At 45.8% G+C, this 14,088-nt stretch overlaps 1 protein-coding gene across 3 annotated transcripts in view; it reads right to left on the reverse strand.

Annotated features, from left to right (window-relative positions):
* Nucleotides 1-2,059: 2,059 nt before the first annotated feature.
* Nucleotides 2,060-14,088, reverse strand: part of LOC135895998 (polyunsaturated fatty acid 5-lipoxygenase-like) — a 443,319-nt gene continuing 431,290 nt past the window's right edge. For all 3 annotated transcript variants that reach the window (XM_070535007.1, XM_070535009.1, XM_070535008.1), the window contains 3 exons: nucleotides 12,455-12,634; nucleotides 9,371-9,534; nucleotides 2,060-2,392 (listed from right to left, as the gene is read on the reverse strand). In XM_070535007.1, coding sequence (XP_070391108.1) covers nucleotides 2,278-2,392; nucleotides 9,371-9,534; nucleotides 12,455-12,634 — 459 coding nt within the window. In that variant the 3' untranslated portion in view covers nucleotides 2,060-2,277. The remainder of the gene's footprint in view (nucleotides 2,393-9,370; nucleotides 9,535-12,454; nucleotides 12,635-14,088) is intronic.

Here is a 14,088-nt window from a genome sequence, read left to right on the forward strand (position 1 = left end):
AACATCGTGTTGCTCGAATGTTGGTTAGGCCTGACGCTCATTCATGACATTTGCAAATAAAATTAAGTGCGATTTCTGGGCTTGACACTGTCATGGCAATGAAACCTAACCTTCTTGATATTAAATGATGCTAGATCTCTAATACTCACATTACAGCTGCTGACATTCCAAGACAGTAAAAATCGTATTTGCGTAATCGTGCAGTATAGATCAGCAGGGTTCGAATCACGTTTCCACAGTGTGAATGAGGTTTTTCAATCAAGCAACGAAACTGAAATTAGTGGTGTTTCTTCAGCCTACTATTTGTAGACCGGCTGAAAAATGTATGAGTATGGTTAGGTTAGCACCAAGAGCCAATAAAGGAGCCAGTACAGGAGAAAGTGAAGGCGTGCGCATTTCGTTCCATACATCCATCGTTTTTCGCATGGACTAAAGAATTATCCAACAAGTTTGGTGGTGTTGTTGTCTCTAGTTGCTCTAACAAGCTGAAATAACTTCGCAAAGCTGCGACAAAGAAGGCAGAGAAAACATCGGAACAAGTGCTTGGCACATAAAAGAAAATTTGAAATTTGTAAGATGCAAAGCACGCGCTGAGTACTTGTTGACGTTAACTTGTGGCTGTGTTAGTATAAACCGAAAGGGTCGGTGCATTATTACCAGGCCAAAAGAACGCCTGCATTCATTTGACAATGATAATTACTCGCACTTACCTACCTATTGCAAAGACGATAGGTATGAACGTCTTTTTCTTGGTACACATTAGTTCTTATTTCAACTGAGCGGAACTAATAGAATAATAGTAATATTTATATTGAAAACATCACTATTATGTGCGTCAAAGAGCACCTTGCAGTGACAGAAAAATAATTTCTGGAAGATTGAGAGCTGGGCGAGTTGGAATTCATGCATTCCGAGCGCTGGTCCTGTGCTCTTCCCTTTTTCTGTTGCCATAGTTTTCAGCGCTGATCCAAAGAATGAAGCAATTTCTTTCCCTAAACGCCAAGTGATCTGCATAGCTTTGCTGTTTTTTCTTGTTTTGTTAACCTTCGTTGGCCCTTATTTTGCACATGCTCATTTCTGTCTTTTAGTGTTCCAAAATAAATTCCGCAGGAATTTAGCGCTTGTGTGCGCCGGTGCGTCTATGTATACCCGTCGCTGTTCGACAATGAATAAATACCAGCTCGCCCGGCTTTCAGTTCTGATGAGACAGACATGTCACTGAACTGATTCACAAGCTCTTTCAAGAGTGATTAACTCAAGACTCATCCGGTGGCTCCTACTTGCGTTCTCGAACCATTAAAATAGGAAAGGCCGATAACTTTAGCAAACGTAAAGAGACGTGCAAGTAACGAATTTCTAATAATTATTCAATGTTAGCAACTATCGGGCATTCAGTGTGTGCTCTCGGAACACAAGGTCTGTAGCCTTAAATATACTTGTGGTTGAGTACATGATGATTCGGAAACCGAAAAGACTGCGTCTCGATGGTGACTCGAGCCGTCAAGGCCAACACTCGTAGTGGAAAGGTTCGGGCTCCGGAAGAAAACAAGTGTCGCTCGCCGAACCCTCCGAGAGCTCTTCTGTCGTGACGTCACGGCTCGAAGAGAGCACGCCTCTCGTTCTCTTCGAGGTGGCCTTCTGCGTGAGCACGACTCACTGTTACTACAGTACTATATGGCCGATGATTTCTGGCGGAAATCAGCGAAGTGCAGCAAGTCTCATTAAAGAGTAGCCCGAAACTACAAGTGAAAGCCGCGTGAGTTGGAAATTGAAGAAAACCCTCTATTCTGCGATCATTATTTCTTAACGACCTCTGTACCTTGGTGCTGCTCTCTGACGGATGAGGATTCTTCAATTTCGTCCGTTAGCAGACAGAGCTGCAGCGTGCTCTTTTTCAGGATATATATACACAGGCACAAGGGCGTCGTTCAACTTCTGTTCCACATAGCTTGCGCACGTGGGGGAACTTAACTACCGGAACTGGTGCATGCTCACTGGTAATGTTACTCACCCGTAGATGTCGCTGCGCATTTACGCGAAACGCAGGAAATTTAACACGTTTTTCAGTTTAATAAACAGCATTTTTTATTTGACGCAGCGCGTTAAAAGAAACGCACGTCGCTTGCATACGGGCAGAATGTTAGCGTGTTTATGTACAGCTGCGATAAAATTTAAATAGACAATTGAGCAGTGACTGTGGTCGTCGGGTTTGATGATGGGTATTAAACAGATTCCCTCGTACTGCCTGATGGGCTAGTACACGGTGGTTCGCGTGTACTAAATGCTGATGGAATTCGGAACTATCTCCGGGTCGAGATACGGGTAGGGGATGTCTTTGCAACAGTTTCTTTTCTTGATGTCTTCGCTGATCAACTTCAATTCTTCTCGAAACCTGAAATGTAAAAAAAAGAACATTGGTGGCTCCTTCTTTCAGAGAAATTTGTAATAAAAAGTGAAACGCGTACTCTAAAGAGCAGTGTCAGCTTCGCTACACATTCACAAATACAACTCCCATAAATGTGCAGTATTTTATTAATTACAGTTTCGCTCGAAGGGCGAAGCAATGACACCGATAACAAGCACGCGTACGACGTAGCACGCGTTCGTGCACCCATACGACGCCTTTGCTGCTGCGCAGCAACTGCGTCGTATGGGTGCACGAATTGAGCCCGCGCTCACGCACGCATATTCAAAGGCGAGCACACGCACGAAAAACGGCTGTCGTGGATCGCCTTCGAAAAGATCCCCAGAAACGCGCCACGAACTCCGTCGCCCGTAGATAGCAACTGGTCGCATGACACCTCCAAGCGTCCATAGCCACCATGCTCCAGCAACCGTAGACGAGTCCTCTCAAATATACGTCAGCTGACACCTCTAAAGTGAAGACGTAATAAACCAGACCTTTTGTTCCTTCATAACGTGGTCCGCGGCATTATACACTGCCCAAAGATTCGGGATCATGAGCAATTTTCCATGGCGCAAAGAATACCAGGCACCATTTTAAATCTTTTTTATCGGCCTTGATGCATTAAGAACAGTCCTATGGCTCGATTCCTAAAAAAGGAATAAATAAAGGAAAGAAAGAAAAAAAAGCGCATGTAATAAGTATTCGGCGTTTATTGATTATTTCAGAGTCCGTGTGTTTTGTATAAATGTAGATAATCATGTTGTATGATTAACTAACATTTAAGACCGCCGCCTCATTTCGTGCTTCCATATTTGTTTCTCTATCCCTTCACAATGCTTTGTCTACCACATTTGTCTTCCCTGTATATTTTGTCTCGTGTATTACGTTTGAAGTGCACCAGTATGAAGGCTACGTAGCTGTTCCTGGGCACTGTAATAAAGATGTGATTGAATTATTATTATTATTATTATTATTATTATTATTATTATTATTATTATTATTATTACAAACAGCTGACCATGGGTTCATTGCTGTATACAATACAGTGAACCGCGCAGCACGCCGTAGCAACCGGCAAAAGAAGCATCGAAGAACATGGAGAAAGATCGGCTCCCGGTTTCAACATCGGTTTCGACCCATTAGTCTGAGTGTATCCTTGGTTCGGTTACATCAATCGACGCTTAGCATCAAGAGGATTACGGCGACACCAGGATTTCTACGGTGGGTCGACTATTCACATTTTAAGAGACTTTTTCGAGCAGCCACCATTGCCGCCGCGCTAGGCCAGGTGCTGCCTGAGTGTGGCAATTGGAGGCGAGTCAGGCATGCAAGTCATGATGGATGGGGAGGAACTACCTCCCGACAAGTGCACCGAAGAGTACGGATGGCAGGCAGCAGTTTCTAGGCGAATTTCTACCAGATCCGCTGTTAGCGGCAATTCAGCCGGAGCTAGGCCTCATATGGCTACGTCGCCTAGAACATTCGAGAACGGCAGTCGAGTCAAGAACAGGGTCGCCAGGGCATCCCGAATGCCATACTTGCCGAAAGATCACTTTAAAATCATACTCCGACCACGCGGCGGACTCAATATTAGCAAGATTGGCTCTACCAAGATAGGCAAAACCATCGTTGAAGCAGCTGGTCTAAGCTCGGACCACATTGCATCAGACATCATATGCCCGAACGTGAACCAAAACATAATTGTGGCGAGTACGCCGCAACGAGAGAATGCTGAGAAATATGTGAGAATCAGGTCAATTAACCTGAATGGATGCAGCTTCGAGATCAACGCATATGAGGCTGCACCTCACAACACGTGCAAGGGAGTGATAAGGAACGTTGACTTAGCAGATGGCCCGACGGAGCTGGAGAAGAACATAGTCAACTCAAGAAACCCTTTGGCTCTCGCCGTTAAAAGAATCAAGAATACCGGTACGGTGATCATCGCCTTTGATGGACACAAGGTTCCGAATTTCGTCAGATATGGCCCGGTCCTTGTAAGGTGTTCACTATACAAGAAACAAGTCGACGTATGCTACGCTTGCGGTCGGGTCGGTCACAGAGCTGATGTGTGCCCGTCTCCGCAAGAGAGAATATGCCGAGGCTGTGGTGCAGTGAATCCGACTGACAAACATCAGTGCCAACCCAGGTGTGAACTGTGTGGTGGCCCACACCCAACTGCGGACAAAGTGTGTAAGCAGCGCTATACAACTCCATACGTGGTCAGAAAACGGAGAAACGAAAGAGCACTAGCAACCAACGTCAACAAGGACAATAACGACACGCAGCCAAGCTCAAGGTCCCGCGGCAGGTCCAGGTCCCGCAGTCGCTCACGCTCCAGGGGAAGAAGCGTGTCCAGATCCCGACCCAGATCCAGATCCCAATCCAGGACGCGATCCGGATCAAGAGATCGGAGCCAACAGGCTGCATCGAAACCCGGGGAAGGAATCAACGGATCCACATGGGCCGACAAAGTCAAGGGAACGGCCATAGCGGACAAGACGCCTCCTCACCGGGACAACAATAAAACAAGACTTATCTGGGCCGACGACGCGCGTACCGATCCGGTAAGTGCCATGCTTTGTGACCCACCCCCAGAGCAAAGTAAGGATCGTGAAATAGAAAGACTTAAGAAAGAGAATGCAGAACTAAGGGAAATGAATCAGAACATGCTTAGAGAGATGACGGCAATAAGGAAACTCTTAAGCGAGGCTAAACAAGCAGAAAACAAAGATAGCACTAATACACGCAAAGAAGCCCCAGTCCCGGCGCCTGCTGGTGAAGGCCCAATGTCAGCCAAGCGTAGGGCTGTTGAAAGTAAACTCAAGAACACTGAAACACAGATGGAGGAAGTCAAACAAGCGCTGGCGTCTTTTAAAGACAACATGCAGATGCTTATGGACAGTGTCTCACAGTTGACAATGAATGTAGGCCATATACAGACGGCACTGAATGACCCTAAGGAGGGACTGAAGGCTTTTGGCGAAAGAATTAAAACCCTGGAAATGATGACTATGTCAATGGACGTAAGGGAACAATGCGGGTCGTCATTCCTCAGAGCTACACTAACTCCCCAGGCGGGGGAGATGAATATGCAATATGGCTCACAATGAGAGGGAATTTCGAATATGGCAGTGGAATTGCGTGGGGTACAATAACAAACGTTCCATCATCCAGCAATACCTTAGGTCACTTCAGTCTAAACCGGATATTATCGCACTTCAAGAGACAGGATATGGATATGTCACACTCACTGGATACAGAGCCATAGAGTGTCAAACGTTCGGTAGGGGCCTGTACGTGCTTGTAAATAAGCAGCTTACACACATCCCACATGAATTAGGCGTCATAGACAAAAACCTAGAGTACCTCATGGTTGAGGTTGTGGTACCAACTTCACACAAAAATCAAAGGAACAATAGCTTATTCGTACTCAACATTTACAGTAATCCGAAACACCAGAAACAACACTTCAAGAGATTATTCGAAAAGGCTACTAATTTAGCTGGAAGTAGACCTCTGATTATATTAGGAGACTTCAATGCAGCCCACGAGCTATGGGGCTACGTTAGGACGAATGCCAAGGGCAGGAATCTGTGGAATCACGCGGATGAGCTAGACCTGGTCTTAGTCACGGATAAGACACATCCTACAAGGCTTGGCAATTCTGTCTGCAGAGACACCACACCTGACCTTACGTTCATTAAGAACACAGAGCATGTTTCATGGACTAATACAAACATGAATTTTGGCAGCGATCATTACGTAATAGAAGTCACACTGGAAGTTGAGAAAGGCCGAACTCGAGAATTCGAGGTCGTAGATTGGGACCTTTTTCGTAAATTAAGAGCCCAAAGCGGAAAAGAAACCACCAAACTCAATCTCAGAGACTGGTGTGAGGGCATCAGAAGGGACATCAAAACAGCGTCCAAAAGAATTGTTACAGATACTAATGTAGAGGCAATGGACTCGAAACTTGCCCACTTAATAGAAGCCAAGGAAGCCATAACCCGAAGGTGGCGGGCACAAAGGCTAAATCGTAGGCTCAGAAAAAGAATCGCAGAACTTAACAAACAAATCGAACAATACTGTAACACCCTCTGCCAGCAACAGTGGGACGAGTTTTGTGAGTCAATCGATGGGCAAATCAGGAACGGCAAGGCGTGGAAATTGATCAAGCATCTGCTGGATGAAAAAGGCACTAAAGCCAACCAAAGACACAGCCTTGCCCGAGCCATACACGTAGCCCTTAGGGATCAGCCCATCGAAACAGTTACCAAACAACTAATTGACAAATACCTACCAGTTAGAAATGAGCAGGACCAGCCACTTCCATCAGAATACAGGGGAGCCGCTCAACCGGAACTCGACCAACCCTTCACCATATCCGAAATCCGGAGGGTGTTAAGTGAACTAAATCGAAATTCAGCCCCCGGTCCTGATGGAGTAACAAACAGATCACTTAGAAATCTCGATGAGCCGTCCATTGAATCGCTGACAGACTTCATTAATGAAGCATGGATCTCAGGCGAAGTCCCAGAAGAATGGAAAACTTCACAGGTTATACTAATACCCAAACCGGGTAAACCTCCAAGCTTGGACAACTTAAGGCCAATATCACTTACATCATGCGTGGGGAAGGTCGCTGAACACGCAATCCTTAACAGGCTAAAAGACCACTTAGAAGACAATAGTATATACACTCACAACATGCTGGGTTTTAGGTCTGCACTTTCCACGCAGGATGCCATGAAGCAAATTAAACACCACATACTCGACGGATATTCTAGAAATACTAAGGCCATATTGGGATTAGACTTGGAAAAAGCGTTCGACAGAATCAAGCATGAGTACATCCTCAGAACGATAGAAGACATTGGACTCGGGTTGAGGATGTTTAAATACATCAAATCCTTTCTCGAAGCACGCACGGCGAAGATAAAGGTCGGAGACACAAACTCGGAAGTGGTTCAGCTCGGAGAAGAACAGACGAGGAACCCCCCAAGGATCGGTGATCTCTCCCGTCCTTTTCAACCTGTGCATGATTGGTCTGTCCAGAAAGCTGGGCAAGATTAACGGCATTGACCATACCATATATGCTGATGATCTCACTGTATGGTATGCTGGTGGCAGTGAAGGGCAGATACAGGACGCACTGACTGAAGCGATCAAGACGGTGGAAGAATACCTGAGGCCCACTGGACTCAGGTGCTCCCCCCACAAATCGGAGTTACTACTTTATAGACGTGAAAAGGGGGGCAGGCCTAAGGGCTGGAAACCTCTATCGGAAAGCAATATACACCTACATACAGAAAATGGTGCCAATATACCCAGAGTCAACGTGATCAGGGTACTAGGCTTTTTCATTGATGCAAACGGTGGAAACCATACCGAGGTGAAGAAAATCACCCTTAAAACGGATAACGCGTGCAGGATGATCAGGCGCCTGGCAGGAAGACACAAGGGCATGAAAGAAGATAACCTCATCAGGATAATCAACTCATTCGTACTCTGTCATATATCATACGCCGCTGCCATGTACAATTGGACGCAGTCTCAACTCAAAAAGCTTGACGCAGTGATCAAGAAGGTTGTTAAAAGCGCATTGGGGCTCCCAATTCGAACCAGCACTGCAAAACTGCTCAAATTAGGAATACACAACACGACCATGGAGATCGCGGAGGCTCAAGAAACATCACAAATAGCGAGACTATCTACAACCAGCACGGGAAGATCAATCCTGGACAAGATCATGATCAACCCCATTACGGATTCAGCACAGTACGTTAAAGTTAATCAAGAATTCGCAGACAACATAATTGTCGCACCTCTACCCAGGAATATGCACCCAAAACATAATATCAACAGGAGAGTCGCACGAGCCAGGGCGTTAATCGAGAAAATGGATAAAGGGGGCAGAGGAGCCTGCTTTGTCGATTCGGCTGCCTACAAAGATCTAACTAAGTTCGCGGCGGTGGTAGTAGATCACCAGGGCAATTGCACAAACTGCGCCACGGTCTACACTAACAAACCTGAAGACGCTGAACAAGTTGCCATTGCATTGGCACTAACAGACGATAGATTCATCGAAATATATAGCGACTCGAAAACGGCTATTAGAGCTTTCAATAGGGGAAAGATTGCCCCGCAGGCTGCGAGAATAATTAACAAAAGGCAAACAAATGCTACACGTTACATTTATTGGTTCCCGGCGCACCTTGGTTCACTTGATGGCATTCCCGTCAATCCAAATGAATCGGCCAACAGCGTCGCCCGCGACCTTACAGACCGGGCCGCTTTTACATATGGTTTTGATTCTGCTGGATTGGAGAACTTACATAGAGATACGCTCATTACATACAATGAAATTACAAAACATTACTACATGGGAAGGAGGGAGTTTCCACCCCCTCACTATAGGCTAAACAGAGCACAAGCAGTTACACTTAGACAATTACAGACAGAGTCTTATTATTCACCTGCACAAATAAAGAAATGGTATAACATTGCAGACATGAATATTATATGCAAAGCATGCAAACAGGAGATATGCACGCTTGAACATCTGCTCTGGGAGTGTGGGTCGCTCGGCCCTGGCATTTCCCGGAATCGGTTTTTAGGAATGATCAGATCTCCTGATCATATCCCTCAAGTCCTGGCTGTCCAGTACGCCCGTGATAGGGCTAGGAGGCTTGACCTCCCGGTCCCAACATGGAACTAGCCAGGCAGGTGGCAACACCTTGTACAGGACCAGATTAAAGTTTTTCCTCCTCCTCCTCCTCCTCTTTCCCGCGTTCTGTCTAGGTTGCGCAGAGAAATGAATGAACTAGAGCAAGCGAAGTACACTGATGCACCGGTGTAAACAAATATTCCCCGAAAACAATGGGACAAAATCGGTCTGAAACGACTCTCCACACGCTCGCGACGGTGCCTGGCAAATGAAAGCGAACAGCGGGGCCTTACTCGTCGGCTGCCTTGACGGCGTACGGCTCGTACATGTACTGGATCTCGAAGTCCCCCAGCGAGTTGGTGCCCTTGCTGCTGAGAAGCTTCGTGATGATCATGCTGTCGAGCGTGACGTGCCGCGACGGTAGAATGGAGACGATGTCCTCTTGCGTCCACGCCCTCTGCACATTCGCGCAAACATCTCGGTCACACGGGCCGCCCTTTCGCCCTCGCCAAAGGAAGCAAATGCTTTGCCTTGGTTGATTCCGTGCTGCACGTTCTCCTTACTGACGTCAAAGTCACCTGTAGTTTACCATTACAAATACGCAACGCTGCTGTTGACGTGCAGAGGTAAAAAGCCACGCATCGTTTATGGACACACAGGCAGCTTGGTGTCGAAATAACAGTCATTCACATGAGGCGTTATCTAATATGATGCCTAATACGTTGCACTCAGCCTCGGTCGTCGAATTCATGCGCTTCAAACAGCAAATTATGCGCACTTAAAAAATTTTATTGTGGAAATAGAGAACATGACCTGTTATTCAGTTATTTTTTCTTAATTGAACGCTCAAGTTATGGAAACTAAGTTTTATTACGATAGACATTTGATCATTGTGAACAGCATGACTAGCGCATTTTTATGTCCCCTGCATGACGAGCGCTTCTCGCTGCGATTTCCAATCACCCGTCTTGCGCTAGCTGATTCAAACTTGCGCCTGCTAGTTTCCTAGTATCATCCCCTCACCTAATTGGACTTTTATAAACATTTGTGTTTGTTAAACTTTGTAACACTCTGCCGCAACACCGGTTATAAGGAAATGTTGGGGAGTGCAACGGACCACAAATTCGAGTGGCTCAGCGGTTGCCGGAGGGTGGCCTCTCCGAGTTTTGCACATACTCGAGAAGAAATAATTAGTGTGCATTGTGCGCAGAAAGCAAGCTTTTGAAGCGCTGGCTAGATTGTAACAAAATCTTAAAGCTACATTTCCACCAACATTGCCAATCCGTGCGCTGAATTTTATTGTTCTTTGTTAGTTTCCGAAGTTATGATTGATAGAAACTCTAAGCGACCATGTGTGCTTGCATAGCTATCGTCTATACAATTACAGCGTGGTTTGCGATGTTTGCTTAGATTGCGTCGGTAAGCTGGAATATATACAACCGAATTATTTTGCTGCTTTTATAGTTTCGCAATAATGACAACGCTTATTGACAACATTTAGCTCAGTGTTTTACATTGCCTTAACACGTTCTTTTATTACCATCGAAGGCGGTAAGCTTGAGAAATCTGAGGAGCCATTTTTATTTCCGAATAATTTTGGCGTCGGAAGACAGCAAAAATTGAACATGTCTTGTGCAGCGTGATGATAACAGTTTTCATAAATTCAGATTGACGATATAACACGAAATGAGTAAAGCTAACTTGAATTACCAGAATCGTTCCGATTCGTAACCAGTAGTTCTTTTTTTGCTTGAGCAATTACCATATCTTTTGCACTCTGCATCCTTGCTGGGCAACACCATCGAGTTTTGCGAAATCAGTGTCACCTTCTTGACTTGCAATTAAATAGCTTACGAACACATCTTCCGACTTTCTCCTGTAATGCATGGGGATGACGCTCTTGCCGCATTGCAGCTGACAGCTCCATAACAGACTGAAAACTAGTATCTTAGCCCATTCTATGCTTATTTTTAAGAACGTTAAAAGGGGCTTCACACATCCATATATTAGGGCTATTGCGACCCTCAACAACCGTGAGCAGTAACAGCGGAAAAGAACAGGATGTGATCAAGGGACAGACAACAGCGCTGACTGACAACGAAACGTTCATTCTTTCAGGCAGCATATGTCTGCCCTATTCTTACGTCCTGTTCCGTTGCGCGAACCAACCAGTCAAAAGACGTACAGTACGCTGCTCAGCAACCGCCACAACGTCAAAGTTTTGGATGCATGCTGAAGTTACTCAGGAGGGCACTGCCTTTCATTCAGCTCATTGATGTTTGCCTTCGAGCTGTTGCTGCAAAAGTCGATGCTTGGATATCACCGCACAATAGATAACAAAGCAATCGTTGTCGACACGCTTGCGCAACAGGAACAAAGGCGTGTGCAAGCTGCATTTCGCTGTTGATCAGCACCTTCATTTCTTGAAGAAGGGTACTTGTCAACGCACTCTACAACAGAGCCTAAGCAATGTTTTTGTTGCACGTCAGTCTTCTGAAGAAATCGAAAGGTCCTGGAATAAGTTCTCCGGGGGTGGCGCACTTGAGGCGGGAGGCTCATGAAACATCTTGAAAACACCCTCCACGATTTACACACGCTTACGCGAACCGTTGGCTGAACTCGGATTACTGGTTTTCTAGATTACAACGCGAGCGCTCGGATAATCTTGCTGCTAAAGGAAGCAAAACATCAAACTCGTTCTTTGGTCGAAAAATAGTAATTTCCTGTATTGTGCTCCTTCTTCCATTTGGAAAGGCAACGTGTTGAACATCTGAATGCAGTATTCCAAGCTTCGCGATAATTTAGTTCTTAATCAAATTTTACTGACTGTGTGCGTTTTTCTTGCGGCTCGCATCCTATGCTAATCTATGTCTAATTATGTGTACAATAATGTAGATGATCCACTGCGAACTAGACATTATTCATGCACGGAGCCCTTTTACGGAGCACGTTACCTTGCAAACATAAAACAGCAGCGGCGCCTTCATTTATCATACCAACAAGAAATGTTGCTACCTTATTTTCCTCAAAGCCTTACACAGAACGTATCCTCAAAATTATTTAAATTCCTGGATTTTAATTGTGGTTATGATCTGATTACGAGGCACGCCGTAATGAGGGACTTCTCATAATTCGATGACCTGGGTTTCCTTAACGTGCACCTAGATCTATCTACACGAGCTTCTTTGCATTTCACCGACATGGAGCCGCCGCGTGCGGGGCCGAACCCGCGCCCTCGAGTTCGGCAGCACAACGCCATAGCAACCGCGGCGGATCAGACCGCGTCGTTCGCGATCTGCACTGGCGATTTAAATGGGTCGGGACGTTCGTGAGCACCTTTTTCTCGACGGAAAAGCTGCTGCCCCTCGTGCACTCACCTTGTCCTTGGGCGGTCCATTGTAGAGAAACGCCGGGTAGTTGGGCGGGAAGGCGTACTCCTCGTACTGCTGGAAGTTCGCCGCCGCATGTCCTACACTGCACTGCTGGATGATGGCCGTCACAGTGTCAATAACTTGCTCCACGTTGGTGAAACAGCCATGCTCGTCGCCGGGCACACCCTGCGGCCAAAAGAGCGTGTGCGCGGAGAAGCGGCTCAGGGGCGGAATTCACTAACGAACTTACGAACAGATTTTACCGTAAGAAATATCTTACGAAAGAGAAAACGTATTGACAGAGCTAAAACTGTTCGGAATATGAGCGAGCTTGCGATGTACACCACTGCAAAGACGAACGCTGTACGTAATGGTAGCGCAGGTGCGAACGCCAGTACTTGCGCCAATAGTACACTAAGCGCAAGTCGATTCACAAAACCTGAAACGCCGTCTCAGCTGGCAACATAAGAAAATATTTCTACGACAGGTGGACTGCAGTCTTACGAACCTAATCATGTCTATCTGTGGCACTCGAGCTCACGCGGGTAAGCGTTGGAACACGCTGTAGCGGCCCATTGGCCAGAGGCCAAAACTGATAGCCAAGGATGGCACGTGCTTATAGTTTTGTGGCGCGTTCTGATTTGTCATCCGAAATGCATTGATCAGCTTTAGTGCATGATTGTCTTGGCCGTGCGTTGCTGTGGAAGGCAGTACATTATTGCTGTACTACGAGCATCTGCTGAATTTCTGATAGGCTCTATTTCTTCATGCGCGCATAAGCCGGATTTTTCATATCTTCATGGCACTCTATTGGGTATAGTAGCAATGACAACCATCAAGTTTGTCATTCATAACTTTTGACCACTTCCATCTTTTCTTTTTCTAGTTTGAGCTTTCGCTCACTGATAGGGTTTCGGATGATTATATTTCCCGACGCATTTGCGGCTATACATCTCCATGAGACATAAAACAACGAAACAAACCATTTCTAATTATCAAAACTTGTTGCTGTTGTACAATTCGCTGTTGTCTTCGGTGCTGTTAGCCTCAGCCTTTTGTTCTATTACTCAAAGCTTCAATTCAGCACTAAGTCGAAGCGCCGCAGTGTCTGTGCTCTCGGTTTTGCTCACCCTGTGGCCTATGGTGTGAGTGAACGTATTCGTACGACGGACGGAAATCCTGTCTATGATGTGAAGAGCGACGTCAAATGCGCAGACAAAAAAAAGGGAATAGCGAATAAAATGACGTCCCTCCATTGATGTGAAAGTTATGCGGACTACTCGAACAAGAGTCATGCTGCCACCACACACATCTATATATATAAATCTCTGATGCGTATCATTAGAGACACTCATAAATAAGGCTGATAAAGACGCCCCTACGTTTTTCTTTTGCGTGCGCAAAGCCAGTAACAGACAACAGACCATGGGAAGAGCAGAAGACAGCATAAGGCAACAGCAGGCGATAGCTAACGTCGTCCTATGATTGGCTGGAGATGCTTATTCTAAAACCCAGACTTACATCAGTCTTGGGTGAAATGATGTCTCTCACGTCTTTCAATCGCTTCGTGCCATGTTTCCTACTTTTCCATTTCTCACCTCAAAATACTTTCATAGGCGTTTGTGAATTCAGCTCAAGAA

This window comes from Dermacentor albipictus, chromosome 3 (genome assembly GCF_038994185.2).
Source record: "Dermacentor albipictus isolate Rhodes 1998 colony chromosome 3, USDA_Dalb.pri_finalv2, whole genome shotgun sequence".
NCBI lineage: Eukaryota > Metazoa > Arthropoda > Arachnida > Ixodida > Ixodidae > Dermacentor > Dermacentor albipictus.